At 40.4% G+C, this 15,952-nt stretch overlaps 2 protein-coding genes and 1 long non-coding RNA gene across 3 annotated transcripts; 1 reads left to right on the top strand and 2 right to left on the bottom strand.

Moving 5' to 3' along the window:
• Nucleotides 1-5,616: 5,616 nt before the first annotated feature.
• LOC148803420 (uncharacterized) lies at nt 5,617-8,311 on the bottom strand. Its single transcript, XR_016076383.1, has 2 exons — nt 6,167-8,311; nt 5,617-5,828 (listed from the first exon to the last, which is right to left on the bottom strand). It is a non-coding gene; the product is annotated as an uncharacterized LOC148803420 (long non-coding RNA).
• Nucleotides 6,549-7,349, bottom strand: LOC148803421 (uncharacterized). Its single transcript, XM_088895705.1, has 2 exons — nt 7,056-7,349; nt 6,549-6,893 (listed from the first exon to the last, which is right to left on the bottom strand). Exons 1-2 carry the CDS (start codon nt 7,347-7,349, stop codon nt 6,549-6,551), a joined length of 639 nt encoding a protein of 212 aa, XP_088751831.1.
• A 1,652-nt stretch (nt 8,312-9,963) lies between the features above and the next one.
• Nucleotides 9,964-11,334, top strand: LOC104604982 (aspartic proteinase nepenthesin-1-like). Its single transcript, XM_010269574.1, has one exon. The coding sequence runs from the start codon at nt 9,964-9,966 to the stop codon at nt 11,332-11,334; it is 1,371 nt and encodes a 456-aa protein (XP_010267876.1).
• The last annotated feature ends 4,618 nt before the right edge of the window (nt 11,335-15,952 follow it).

Genomic DNA, 15,952 nt, shown 5'->3' on the forward strand with positions numbered 1-15,952 from the left:
GTATTTAGATTTTTTGCACCATGTTTGTCATGTAGAGAAGCGTTTGTGTGTGTGTAGAGAATGGATTGAGATTGGACGAGGTACCCTCTCACAAGGTTAGGCACGTAATCAGTGGAATGGCCGAATGGGTCTTGGGCCGTATGGGCCCCCGGATGGGGATTTCGGTAAACAGTACCTCAATGATTGATCAATGATCAATCAATTCTCTGCCGCATGGAGAAGGCTGAAGACAAGGCCCTTCACCCCAAAATTTCCTCCATCCGTCCATTTCTTTTTGTTTTTTTGTTTACTTTAAACCGATAATTTATAATTTGATCTTATTTTATAATTTACTTATCATGTGGTCTTACATGAAATCTATCAGAAAATTTAATATTAATTTCCACCTTTGTACTGTTAAGCAACATAGGGCAGAATGACTTCACGCAACTCTCAGCCGTGCATTGAAACATTTTCTGTACTTGTAGTTATGTGAAGCATGTTCTGTGAGTAGCAAATCCAATTTTGCGTCCGAAACTCCTCACAGCATGCTTTGCACCACCTTCACAGCACTTGCAGTGGCATATTGAGAATATCTTTCCTACATATATTTTGTCATTCATGAGCATATTGAGAATATCTTATACGGAGAAGTACACCGCAGTCCAATTAGAGGTGTAAAACGGGCCGTAAGGGCATGTGGGCGGCTTGTGCAAAGTGTGGGCCATGATGTGCTGGCCCATGGGCCATTTTGGGCCATGCCGCCCTCCTCTGGGATAACTTGAGGGGTTGGCTCAGCACGACCCATGGCCTAAGCCTGTGTGAGCTTGTGTTGTGCCGCATGCCAGGTTGGCATGTGGGTCAAGTCTTGGATTAGGTTGGGCCGTGGATCAAGCTAAATTTATTTATTTAAAAAATGAAAAAAAAAACTTAAAATTTTAATTTTATATGAATTTTGATGTATACAATTGCTTATATTAACGTTTTAAAAAATAATTCGGAAACGGAACCGTTTTGGCACCTGTTTCCGAGTCGTAGTTTGATCGTCTAGTTCAAACAAACGGTCCGTTCTGACAAACAAATTAAAAAATTAAAAAAAATAATTAAAAATAAAAAATGATCAATTGTTGAACGGGTTGATGGGTTGGCGGTTCGATTGCCTGGGTCAATGGGTTGTTGACTTTTTCAACGGTTTTTGGTCAAAAATTGGGTTTGGGGTAAAATGGAACTGGTTGTTTGAATGGTTCTTGAGCCAAACGGTCCAACCGTCTAGGTCAACGGCGGTTCGAAAACCTTGGCTTATATATACAATAATTAAATAAAGGATAAATTTCTTAAACTACCTTTATGGTTTAGTGAATTGACTAAAAAAAGACTATTTTACCCATCTCCACTGCCCTCTCTCAACCTGTATTCTCTCTCCCCTTTTGACCTCCACTCTCCCTTCTCTCAACCTGTACTCTCTCTCTCTCTCTCTCTCCCTGCCCCCGCTCTCCCTTGTTCCACCGCCCAAGCTACGTCTGAGCGCAGTGGATGAAATTTCAATTCCATCCATACTCCCTCTCACTCTCTCTTCTTTCTCCCTCATCTCTCCCATGAATAGAGGAATCGATTAACTAGATCCAAAACCCAAAATGTTGGTTGTGGATTTGAACAGAGGTTGACTTCAACGTTTTAGGACCAGTTGTATGTTGCCAACGAAGGAAAAAATGACGCTGATTACATGAAAGACAATGTTGCCGATGAAGGACCAGTTGTAGGTGACGACAATTGCTGCACGATTAAGAGTGCTGGTTCAATGCTTGGGTGAGGTGGAGAACCTCGTCACCTCTGGTTCAACATTGTAATAGAGATCATGAACAGGGTATCAGGCAAGAGGTTGAGGACGATGGATGAATAGTGTTTGATGAACTATGCCAAAATCTGATTTGCGAGGAGGTATAAAATCTCACTGCCTCAGATAATGAACTGAGTATCAGATTTACGGGAGATTGGGGACGATGGATGAATAGTGTTTGATGATGAACAATGCTGAAATCAAAATTACGAATTTGTAGACAGGCATGGTGAGGCTTCGTTGTCCAGGAAGGAGAGAGAGAGAGTTCGATGATGAACAATGCTGAAACCAAATTTACCAATCAGTAGACAGGCATGGTGAGGTGTGAAAATCCAAGCATGAAGAAAATTCCAGAAGATAGAGGAAAAAATTCTCTGTATTACTTCAGCTAAATTGTACAAAGTGCAAGACTACTATTTATACAAGAAATGAACCTATACAAAGCTGCCACGTAATAATTCCAGCTCAGCTATCCTACTAACAAACTAACTAACTTGTATAACAGACTAACAGCTAACTAATAGCAGTAACAAACTTGATAACTGCTCAAGAATAAATAATATATATTCTGTACATCCCCCCTCAAGTTGGAGATTGAGTTTGATGTAAATCAACCAAGCCCAACTTGGAAACAATAGAATGAAACTGAGGGCCAGCAAGACTCTTAGTAAAAGCATCTGCAAGCTGCAATTTAGTAGAAATGTGCTTAGGAAAAACAAAACTAGCTTTATACTTATCACGAACAAGATGACAATCAATCTCTAGGTGCTTTGTACGTTCATGGAAGACTGGGTTGGCAGTAATATGTAAAGTTGCCATGTTATCGCACCAAAGAGGGATTGGCAAAGGAGGGCTGACTTGAAAATCCTGCAAAATATAACTAATCCACTCGAGCTCACGAACAGAAGAAGCAAGGCTTCTATATTCTGCCGCAGCTGAAGACCTGCTGACAGTGGATTGTTTCTTAGTCTTCCAAGAAATGAGAGAAGACCCCAAATATATGTAGTAACTAATGAGTGACTTGCGGGACTCCTTACATGCAGCCCAGTCTGTATCACAAAAGGCTTCAAGGGACAGATTATTATTAGATGAGCAAAACAAACCTCTGGAAGGTGTACCCTTGAGATACTTGAGAACATGATGCCAATGATCTTGAGTAGGAGAGTGCACATATTGACTAAGTTGTTGGACAACATAAGATATGTCTGGCCTGGTGAGATTGAGATACAACAATCTACTAACTAACCTGCGATATTTCTCTGGTTCATCCAAGTAACTACCAGTAGAAGAAAATTTTTGCCCCTTTGGCAATGGTGTAACAACAGGTTTAGCTCCAAGAAGGCCTACATATTGCAAAATATCTAACACATATTTTCTTTGATTGACATAAGTTCCATCAGAACCCCTTGCAATTTCAAGGCCTAAAAAATATTTAGCATACCCCACGTCTTTAATGGTAAACGTGTCATGAAGAAACTGTTTGGCCTTCTTAATCTCAAACTCATGAGTCCCAATAACAAGAACATCATCTACATACACTAATAAGGCTAAAAATGAAGTAGAAGTCTTCTTAGTGAAGAGACAATGATCATGTGCACTCTAGACAAACCCATAAGCTTGAAGTTTAGCACAAAACTCAACATTCCATTGGCGAGAAGCCTGCTTTAAACCATACAAAGACCTTTTTAACAAGCAAACTTCATTTGGCTTAGCTTTAGTATAGCCTGGAGGTGGTAGCATAAAAACTTCTTCATCAAGATAACCATGTAAAAAATGCATTATTTATATCTAATTGATGCAAAGCCCAATTCCTAGCAGTAGCTATAGCCAGGAAGATCCTCACTGTAACAAGTTTTTCTATTGGAGAAAAACTATCCGAGTAATCTACCCCTTCAATCTGATGATACCCCTTTGCTACCAACCTTGATTTGTACCTATCAACAGTACCATCTAGGAGATATTTCACTTTATAAACCCATTTGCATCCGATTGCCTTTTTTTTGTGGTAGGCTAAACAATTCCCACGTATGATTAGATTCTAGATTCTGAAACTCCTTATTCACAGCCTCAATCCATTTTTCATTTTTGCTTGTTTGATAATATGAACTAGGTTCAGGAATAGAGGACACAATGGCAAGAAATGACATGTATGCATTTGTGAATATAGGTGATTTAGTGTAAAGAAATGTTGGTGGTGTGTGGGCAGAAGAATTAGGTGTATAGGCTGTAACATAAGTTGTAATAGCAGTAGATAAATTTGTAGGAACTGACACATTAGATACATAATCACTCATCCATGCTGGTTTGAATCTTTGTCTAGTACTGTGTCTTATGGTAGGAATAGGAACATTTGAAGAAACAGAAACAGGAGAATGATACAATTCAGGTGAGGAATGAACTGGTGTCAAAAAACTGTTGAGACTGTAAATCAATGTCAACAGAAGAAGGTTCAAAAGAAGAAGGAATATCTTGAACAATATTCTGATTCAAAGTAGCTGGTGTCAAAGAATTTTATGGGAAATTAACTGGATCATGGAAAGGAATAGACAAAGACACTTCATCGTTGTCATCAATAATATTTGCAAAAGGAAAAATAGTCTCATGAAAAATCACATCTCTTGATGTATAAAACTGATGAGAATCTAAATCATAAATTCTATAAGCCGTGACCTGTCACAAATTCTACAAATACACACCTATATGCCCTTGTTTCAAATTTATCCTTATGTGGCCTAGTATTAGTAGCATAGCATAAGCACCCAAAGTACTTTAACAAGTTATAATCTGGTTTTTGATTATGAAGAAGCTCATAAATGGTTTTCCAACCTAAGATACTGGTAGGCAGCCTATTGATGATGTATACAGCCATCAAAAGTGAATGACCCCAAAATTTTGTAGGCATATGTGCCTGAAACATGAGAGCTCTAGCTATCTGTAATAGATGTTTATGCTTCCTTTCAACAATACCATTTTGTTTAGGAGTATAAACACAACTCTTTTGATGTAAAATTCCTAACTGAGACAAAAAATTTTGGCACTCTTGACTAGTAAATTCAGATCCATTATCTGTCCTAATACATTTAACTTGTTTATGAAATTGAGTTAGTATCATTTGAAAGAAAGTTTTTAAAGTCTGTAAGATTTGATGCTTGTGAGCAAGCAAAAAAGCCCAAGTTGCCCTGCTATAATCATCTACCACAGTAAGCATGTAATGTGCCCCAGTGATAGATGCTTGCTGATAAGGTCCCCACAAATCAATGTGTAAAAGATCAAAAACAGAATTTGACCTAATAGTGCTAAGTGGAAAAGGTAATATGTGTTGTTTTGATTTGTGACAAACATCACATGGTGAGAGCAGTGTTGTATCAATGCCATTTAAGAAAGAAAGATGTTGAAGAGACTGAAAAGAAGCATGACCAAGTCTGTTATGCCACAAAATTTTTAAATCTTTATTGATATTAACAGAAACATTACAAGGAAGATTAACTGAATTAGAAGCAAAATCAGAGGAAGATTTATTCAAGTCAATCTGATTATTACAGGAAACAAGTAATGATGAATCATCTACCACAGTAAGCATGTAATGTGCCCCAGTGATAGATGCTTGCTGATAAGGTCCCCACAAATCAATGTGTAAAAGATCAAAAACAGAATTTGACCTAATAGTGCTAAGTGGAAAAGGTAATATGTGTTGTTTTGATTTGTGACAAACATCACATGGTGAGAGCAGTGTTGTATCAATGCCATTTAAGAAAGAAAGATGTTGAAGAGACTGAAAAGAAGCATGACCAAGTCTGTTATGCCACAAAATTTTTAAATCTTTATTGATATTAACAGAAACATTACAAGGAAGATTAACTGAATTAGAAGCAAAATCAGAGGAAGATTTATTCAAGTCAATCTGATTATTACAGGAAACAAGTAATGATGAATCATGAAATGAAGATTTGTCTAAAATGTACAAGTTCCCAACCACTTTACCAACTGCTAATACTACTTCAGTCTGAAGGTCCTGCAATATACATTTGTCAGGATAAAACTCAAATTTAAGTTCTGCAGTCTTTGAAAGTTTATTTACTGAAAGTAGGTTATATTTGAAACTAGGAACACAAAGGGCATCAGTCAAAGTTAATTTGGGTGTAAGGGATACATCACCTATATGGTGTACAAGTTTAACAAAACCATTTGGTAAGAAAACTTGAGTGATTTGAGTTACTGGTTTTGGTTTACGAATTAATTTGTTATCAATGCACATGTGATTTGATGCACCCGTGTCCACTATCCATGTTCCACAGTCCAAATTATCAAATGAATGCAAAGCAAAATGAAAAGCACAAGTAGGATTGTTACCTTCTAAGTCACCAATGTGTGCAAAATTTACAAGGTTGTTGTCAATCCTAGCCTTCCCCTTCATCATCTTTGATAGCTCCAGCTGAATCATTTCTGCCAAAGATAAATTCTGATATGTTGCCTTGCTAACAGCTTGATCCATGTTTGCATCCAAAGGATTATCAGCCATATTAGCCACATTTCTTCCTCCTGTCATTTTGTTCCTTTGTTCCTTAAGTTCTTTATACCACTCAGGATATCCATGCAACTTGAAGCAGGTATCCTTAGTGTGGCCTCCCATGTTACAATGATCACAATGCAACTTTTCATACTTCTCATTCTTCTTATCATTATGATTCTTATAAAAATTAGATCTCTTATTATTTCCCCTTCCAACATTAGATCATTTTCCCATAGGTGCTCTCACAAACATTGTTGAGTTCTCTGCATTCTCAGTCATGGTAACTTGTACCTCTTTCTGTTTCTCCACTCGTAAAATCATAGAGTATGCCTTGTTAACTAAAGGCAAAGGTTCCATCACCAAGATCTGGTTTCTAACATTATCAAATCTATCATTGAGGCCCATTAAAAACTGCATTAACCTGTTAGAACAAGCTAGATCTGAAACAGTCTTTGCAACTCCACAAGTGCAGTTTCTACATGTGCATTGTGGTGTTGGCAACAAGCAAGCCAATGCATCCCACAACTTCTTCAGCTTCGTGTAATACTTTGCTACTGATTGATTTCCCTGAGAAATAGTGCTTATTTCTCGTTGGATCTAATAGATTTGTGGTCCATTTGACTCTCCAAACCTCTCCTCTAATTCAATCCAAAGTTCCCTAGCAGTTGAAGCATAAAGAAAGGCTTCTACTATTTCTTTGGAAATAGAGTTCAAGATTCATGATCTAACCATACAATCCACACAAATCCATTGTTCAAAATCAGGAGACTCTTCATCAGGCATAGCACACTTTCCATTGATAAATCCAAGCTTCACCTTAGCTCTTAGAGCTATCTTAATCGATCTACTCCAAGACAAATAGTTATTACCTATTAAAGGAGTCGTAACAAGTTGCATCCCTAGATGATCTGAATTCTGCAGTTGCATTGGATATCCATTGGTGATGCTCCCTGTTTCTTTGTGCACCGTCGCATTTCCAGCTTGAGGTGCAACCAAGATCGCAGGTTCTTCAATCTCCTCCATATTCTAGTAAATCCATGATCGATTTCTGCAAGTAAATCTTCAACGTGTTACCAAAACGAAAAGAAAAGCAAATCTGGATCGATTTGCTCTGAAACGATGTGAAAATCCAAGCATGAAGAAAATTCCAGAAGATAGAGGAAAAAATTCTCTATATTACTTCAACTAAATTGTACAAAGTGCAAGAATACTATTTATACAAGAAATGAACCTATAGAAAGCTGCCACGTAATGATTCCAGCTCAGCTATCCTACTAACAAACTAACTTGTATAACAGACTAACAGCTACTAATAGCCGTAACAAACTTGATAACTGCTCAATAATAAATAATATATATTCTGCACAGAGGCTTCGTTGTCACCGCCGAGAGAGAGGGGAAGAAATGGGAGAGCAGAACAATGTCCGTCACGAACAGAAATTGTTCTGTTCGGAACTGCTGCAAGGCTTCGTTGTCACCGCCGCTCTGTTCGGAACCACTGCTCACGAATGTCCGTCGACTCCACCGCCGCCCCTCGTCCACCTCTGCTCACGAATGTCCGTTAGGATCTGACGCCACGCCATCGAAACCGCTTGAAATACTGCCGACCTCGCATAGAAGCTCACCGATGATCACCGAGACCGTTTTGGTTTCCAGAACACCACATTGGCAGTTTGTTGCTCACTGAATGTGAAACTTGTATACTGGCACAAGGTTGAACCAGGAGAGAGAGAGAGAGAGAGAGAGAGTCCCTCAGGATCTGACGCCACGCCATCGGAACCTCTTGAAATGCTATGCCGACCTCGCCTCGAAGCTTGCCGGTGATCGTCGAGACCGTTTTGGTTTTCGGAACACCACATTGGCAGTTTGTTGCTTCACTAAATGTGAAACTTGTATCTACGGGGGTTTCAGGGTTGTTTCGTGATAGCAAGAAACATATTGTCATTGATTTTTTCTATACGGTCGATAAGCTAGGGGTTTGCCCATCCGCTCTGATGACGGTTCGGGTACGGGAAGGAAGCTTCTTGCATGAGAATGTCGCCGACTTGCAGATGATAGGCGACTTGAATGGTTATAAGAAGGGTTAGTTTGCTATTTTTTAAAATAATAACAGTCACGTGATACATATTTGAATGGTTTATGAGTTAATGGTAGGAGAAGTATTAGTAAATTGTCATAAACAGTCATGTTAGCGTTAGTCAATTTTTAAAGAGTAAGGGTACTCAATTAACTAAACCATAAGCATAGTTTAACAAATTTACCCTTAAAATAAATTAAATAAATTAGTATAATAAATTAAACAATAAATAATATATATGGGCCATGTTATGTGGGCCACGGACCTAAAATCCCAAGTCCAGCATGACCCATACAATCGTGTCGAGCTTGGCATGGCCCGGTTTACACCTCTAAGCCCATTGCAGAATTCTGAAATTACAGCTAGAGGTGTAAATCGAGCTATGCCAGGTCCGACACGATGGTCTGGGCCGTGCTGGGCCTGAGGTTGTAGGACCGCGGGCCAGGTTGGCACGATCCATACATATTATTTATATATTTATATATATATATATATAATATTATATTATATAAATTATAATTATATAATTATATAATAATATATAGTATATAATATATTAATAAAATAAACAATTGTTTTCAATTTTATTATACTAATTTATTTAATTATTGTATATATAAGCAATTATATACATCAAAATTCATATAAAATTAAAATTTTAAGTTTTTTTTTTCAATTTTTTTAAATAAATAGGAAAAAATAACTTTGGTCGGTTCATGGCCTGACCTGGCCCAAGGCTTGGCCCACAGACCAGCCTGGCCCATGACACGGCATGGGCCCGCACGGGCTTGGGCTATGGGCCATGCCGGGCCAACCCCCCAAGTTATCTCAGGGGAGAGTGGCACGGCCCACACTTTGCATAGGTCAGGTGGCCGGTGTCGGGCTGGCATGGCACAACTCATTTTACACCTCTAATTACAACCCCCATAGTCTACTAGTAACCCTCCCCCTATAAACCGCATGCTGCCCGTGAATTTGGCATCAATCCTTGGTCAGGATTCACTCAGATTATTACACCGTAGGGTGGACTAATAATTCTGATGTAAGTTGAACAGTCATTCTCCGTGGTGGGGATATTGAGATATTCCCAACTGTGAGATTGGTGTGAGCTGCCCAGATACGCAACCAATTAGTAGGTTCGGTAGTTATAAACTTCGGTTCAATTTGCAGAAAGTAGAGAGAAGATTAATTGATTCTTCAGGGTATAACTCCACACGGCCTGTGTCTTTAACAAAGCTGAGCTCTGGTCGAACTCCAAGTCTCCAACCCTGAATACATTTGGAATATATCAGAAAAGAGGTCAGTTGTAGGTTTTGGGGATTGCCACAAAACGTGCACATATTGTGCACAACTCACTCAGTGCTTTAAGACAACAACCGTCTACAGTTTTCTTTTGCTTTAGTAGTTAGCTCATTAAACGAGTTACTAAATTCGTTGTTGTCTCGATTCACAGTTCCCAACTTGGAAGAAAGCTTGGTGTAACATCAAGTATCACACTTCTATAATAAGCAAAGGAATTCAATACGGTTAGGCTCACGTTCATTGTTCACCATTAGAGACATGGCTGCAGGCGGAGAAGGTTGGCTGGTTCTCTCTCTATTCTTCTCTGTCTCAACATTGTCTCTACTGCATCTCACCGCTGCCAAAACGACGGCCGGCTTTAGCCTGGAGCTATTGCACAGAGACTCTCCGCTCTCTCCTCTGTATCCAGGAAACCTCACTGAGCTCGAACGACTTCAGAGGCTTGTGAAGATATCTGACGCCCGGGTGCAGTATTTGAAGTCAGCAATGGCGTTTGAAACATCCAATCTAACAACGCATACCAACATCTTCCGTCCTAAGGTGGGAGCTGAAGCTTACCCTTTCCTCTACGTGGTGCGAGTGGGCATCGGCACCCCTTACAAGGGTTTCCAGCTGCTCATGGACACGGGAAGTGAGCTTGTTTGGACTCAGTGCAAGCCTTGCACCTTCTGTTTTCCTCAGAAGTATCCAATGTTCGATCCCAAACAATCTCAATCCTACCAGAAGCTTCCCTGCCAACACCCTCTCTGTAAGAACCTCCAGTGTGTTAATGGTGAATGCATCTACAGAATAGAATATGCAGGTGGGCAATCAACTAAGGGTGTCCTCTCTTCAGAAACCTTCACTTTTCCGTCCAATAATCACTCCCTTGAGGCCAAGAGTGGTATGTTCTTTGGCTGTAGCAATCTGAACCGCAACTTCCAATTCAGCGGTGGGATTGATGGGATATTGGGAATGAATAGAGGCACTCTTTCTTTAGTAACCCAGTTGAGCAACCAGATTAGCCAACGCTTCTCTTACTGTTTAGTAGAATCTGCTCTCTCCATGAAGATTTCCAGCTTTCTAAGGTTTGGCAGCGACATAGTCATCAAAGGAGGAAACGTCCAGACAACCCCATTTGTGCAGTACAGCCAAAACCCGAAATTGTTCGCATTGAATCTGGTAGATATCACTGTAGGGACCCGCCGTATGAACTTCCCGCCGGGAACGTTTACGTCGAAACCTGATGGCACCGGTGGCTGCGTCATTGACTCGGGCTCTGCCTTCACTTACATTGATCAGAAGCCTTACGAAAGTGTGAAGAATGTATTGGTAGATTACTTTGCTCGACTGAAACTAAAGAGGATTAATCAAAGGCCATACACTTTGGATCTCTGTTACACATTGCCGAAAAAATTTTCTGGGCTTCCCAAGTTCATATTCCACTTCCAAGGGGCTGATCTTGAAGTAATACCAGAAAATGCGTTCTTAGTAAGTCAAGCAGGGAAGTTTTTCTGCCTGGCTATGAAGCCAGAGCAGGGACTAACAACGATAGGAGCAATGCAGCAGCAGAACGTGCGGTTCATATACGACGGAAGCAGAAATGCACTTTCCTTCGTTAGTGAGGATTGCTCCAAAGATGTATCTTGATTTTCTTCATGTTTTTGGCTGTGTACTTCGCTCAGAAATTTGTCACCCAAATTTAAGTTGAATAAATTCTGCTCAGAATTCTATCATCAATATTGTGATCTTCTTAATCTTTACGGTCCAACCAAGATAATGTGATATACTGGAAAGGTATGATATCATATTATCAATTTGGTAACATGGTAACATGGTAACATGGGAATTGCCTACAAAAATAGATAATCATTGTCCACCCCTTATCCCAATTATATGCACAGTTGTCCTTTGCGTTATGTATACACACAAGCATGAAGATGATTCATGACTGAGAATAAAAGGGTTTACAAATAATTTATAAAGAAGAGAAAAGAACAAAAAAGAAGGATGAAATAGGATTTCATATATATCATGCAAGAGCAAAAGAGTTTTTTCTTCCTTTCCCTAATTTTATTTTATTATATATAAAAAAAATTATGAAATACTGCCACATGGTTTCACTCTGAGGAGTGGTTTGATTTCTAGGAATAATTAGTAAAAGTTAACAATTTGTTTTAGTGAACAATGTTTAGTGAGCTGAATATGGATCACCAAAGGAGTATAATATGATATTGATACTCCGATTCCTTTAGGGGTGGATACGAAATGAGTTTTTTAGGAGTTATTTGAGCTCATCTTGTGAAAAGCTTGATTTGGCTCCATTTAAGCTAGTTTCGAGCCGAGCTTGAGCCAAATATATAGGCTCATGTGCTTATTGAGCTGAGCTCGATCGAGTCCAGTGAAGCTCATTTAGTGAGGCTTGCAAGCCTAATCGAGCTTATATTATATTATATATACATAATATTTTTATTAAATATAATTATATTTACTTTTTATCTATAAAATAAGAAATAATTTTTATATGTTATAATTTTTATTTTTTATGTGAAGCTTAGACTACATTCAAACTAAAACCACACTAATTTTGAACATATTAGTTTTTGAATCAAGTGAATTTGAGTTCAAACTCGAGGTTCATAAATTTTTGCCAAGCCAAGTTAAAATAGTTGGATATTTGGCTTGGCTTGACTGAGCTTGTATACAACCCTAATTCCTCTACCCCGAGGGGGGTTATATAAGGGAAAATTTCTTAAACTACCCTTATGGTTTAGCTAATTGACTAACTCTACTCTTATTATTCACATACACCCTTATGTTTTCTGACAATTGACTAATTACTCCCCTACTATTAGGGTTCCATCACAATCTGCTCACATGTCACACCACACACGTGATTGTTATATTTTGAATAAAATGGCAGTAATACCCTTTCTCCAAATTTGGAGAAAAAACTCCAGTGGTTGTTAGAGAGAGAAAGAGGTTACTTGGCATCTACTTCTCTCCCTCCCCGCCCCACCTCTCTCTCTCTCTCTCTTGTCTACTTCTCTCAACATGCAAAGATAGTCTCGAGGCTCGCCGGGGTCAAAGCTCCAAAGCCATGATAGAGGAAAAGGAGAGAGGGTCGATGAGGATGACCCAAAGAAAAGGGAAAATGCCGGTATCAGCGGTTGTGTAGTCAACAAAGAAGAGAACAAGGGAAAGAAGCTTCATTGGTTAATGACTTCTGGTGGATCAGATTTGACAGAGATCAGAACTTAGATTGTTCTCCTCTAAATTGACAGAGATCAGATTCTATCAAATCTACAAATATGATCTCTATAAAAAAGAATGAACATAGAGGAGAAGAAGAAATACATGGATGAAGGAGAGTGATCGAATACAAGTCTCGATTGATACAAAGAAATCATCACGGACTGTATGGAGTGAAGCCTCATATGATTGACAACTCAAACCAGAGACAAGATGGAAAACTTAGGTAACGACTAAAGGGAACATAGTCCATGATGCCCTAGTGGAACAAGAATCCATTGCCCCAAAGTTGGACAACCGACTGGATATGCGGGAAAAATGTTGGCTCCAACATAGATATGAAACCTTTGAATTCCTAGAATTTCAGAAAGTTTTATATAACCTATATAGCAGTTGATGACGCGCGATCTAGTAGCTCCTTGCTGGCTGATGACTCAGAAGTTGAGCTGGGGAATTCCTTGCTGGAAGGTGACTTAAATGTCGAGCTAGAAGATAGCTCAGATGTCGAGCTATATAACGGAGAGCTGTGTAATTTTCTGGGAGACCTATAGAGAAACAATGTTAGAGTGCCTGGTTTTATTTACTCGGGGTGGGCACTTCAACCCTTAAGTCAGCGAATTGGAGATTTTTGAGAGAGCTAAAACTGAGAGAGTTAGAGAGTTGTGAATACTAAATTGCACATACATTCTCTCAAGAAAATGGTGCCTTTATATAGGTGTGAGGGATTAGAGACCTCTTGTAACAGGTCCTAAATTCCCGAAGAGCCGCTTCTACTAAGTTAGGAGAGAATATCTCTGTCGGTTAAATAATCTGCGCATAGATATGAGGTCCGTCCGATCAACTTTGTTGCGGATGATGTGGGTAGGTCAACCTAATGGTTGAGCGTTATTACTCTAGAGAACTTGGTCTTGATAACGGATCTATGTAATAGGTCGGTGAGCACGCTTTGTAGGTCGTCACTTATACCCTACTTTGCTCGACTGATCTCCAAAGGAGGTCGTTCCTTAAGCGGAGGTCCTTTAGGTCGGTCAAGCTGAGGTACTTTAGGTCAACCATAGGCGAGGTGCTACTAGTCGACCTGCTATGGTGATCTACTTACTCAATGCTGAGGTGTCACTTGGATGCCACGTGTCATGTTGTTATTTAGAGGTAGGTCGCCAGGTCTCTAGTAGGTCTTTGGAGGTAGGTCACTAGGTCTCTAGTAGGTTTCCAGAGGTAGGTCTATGAGTCAGTGGAGGTAGGTTGCCAGGTCTCCAGTAGGTCTTCGGAGGTAGGTCGCCAGGTCTCCATCATTTTGGCTAAGGCAAGTCATCGCCTACGTGGTGTCGGGGTGTCATCCAGCTGTTCAGAGATGCCACATGTCATGATGTCAGTGGAGGGCCAAATCTGCCCCCAATTACCCTCCACTCCTGAGCTGAGGTCAACTTAGCAAAGGGAGTAGCTTGTTGTAGGTCCTTTGGCCCAGAATGACTAGTTTGATGAGCTCATAAGCGTCGATCCAGGTTTCCAAAGCGGTTATAATTTTAGTTGTCAAAATGACGCTGAGCTAGATAGATGGGGGCTAACCTGCATACGTCGGCCTACCTGTTGCCAATACATTTCAAGGTCGGCTTAGGGGGTGTTGATGCTGAAAGCGGTTTGGCTTCCCCTTAGAGAGCAGTTTGACTAGGTTGCCAAAGTGGATGGTCATTCTGTAGTAGAGCGGCTGCATCTCTGCCATCATGGGGGCAACCTTCTCGAGTATGCATTCACAGGTCAATGCCACACATGTATTGCACCTACTCCTGGAACTGCTGGTCACCTGCTCATACTAGAGCCATGGGCAGCTCACCTTGAGGAATGTTCGACTTGTGAGGCTGGCTTCACATTCACTTAGCTGTCTACTCTCATGGGAGCCATGGAGATTCACTAGTGAGGCTTTGTAGTTGGGCTCGGAGATAATCTAGGCCAAACCGCTGAAGCTTGCTCAAGCTGGTCGTTTAGTTCCTGCCCCCTTTGTGATACATGTGTTGTTGTTGGCATTTGAATAGCGGGTCGATGCCACGGCTGCACTGTGTTAGTCCTCGGAGATGCTAGCCATCTACTCCTACGATAAGCCACGGGGAGATCAACTTGCGGGGGGCATCTCTACTAATTGTAGGTTGCTAACTCGCATTGGAACCTTGAAAAGCTCAACCCACAAGGACGACTGCAGTTCGTTGGCCACTAACTCCCGTGAGAACCACGAAGGGCTCAACCTGTAGGGGCAACCTTGCGAACAGAGTTGGCGAGGCTCATCTAGGATGATTATGTATGTCACAAGTCAGCTCGTTCAGGTCACCAAAGTGAGTCTTAGTCAGGTCATCAAAATTTTAATAGGCCAGTTTGCTCTCAATACCTTGGCCTATAGACACCTTGTCACCTCGGTGGGGTTGACCTGTGAGGGTGGCTCCACAATCTGTTGGCCATCAACTTCCACGTAGATTATGGAGGGCACGACCTACGGGGTGGCCTCATAGTTTGTTGGCTATCAACTCCCATGGAAACCGCAAAGGGCTTGACCTGCGGGGATGGCCTCACATTCTGTTGATCGTTAACTCTTGCAGAGAACATGTAGGGCTTGACTTATGGGGGTGGCCTCACAGTCAAAGAGATTCTTCTGGACAAGACTACGAGAACTTGTCTAGGCTAATCATTCTGATTTTGTCCCCCTTAGGGGTTCCTTCGATCTAGGTGTTGTTGTTGTTGCTTGAAGATGCCATTATTTGAGGCTGAGAGAACATGTGAGAACTTAGCTTTTGTGTAGCGGTTTCCCACAAATGGTGCCAATTGATGACGCACAATCTGGCAACTCCTTGTTGGCAAATGACTCAAAAGCCGAGCTGGAAAATTCCTTGCTGGAAGGTAACTCAGATAACGAGCTGAGTAAAGTCGAGCTAGAAGATAGCTTGGATGTCGAGCTATATAATGGAGAGTTGTGTAATTTTCTAGGAGACCTATAGGGAAACAATATTAGAGTGCCTGTGTTTCTTTACCC

Source organism: Nelumbo nucifera, chromosome 1 (assembly GCF_055504915.1).
Source record: "Nelumbo nucifera cultivar China Antique chromosome 1, China Antique-T2T, whole genome shotgun sequence".
NCBI lineage: Eukaryota > Viridiplantae > Streptophyta > Magnoliopsida > Proteales > Nelumbonaceae > Nelumbo > Nelumbo nucifera.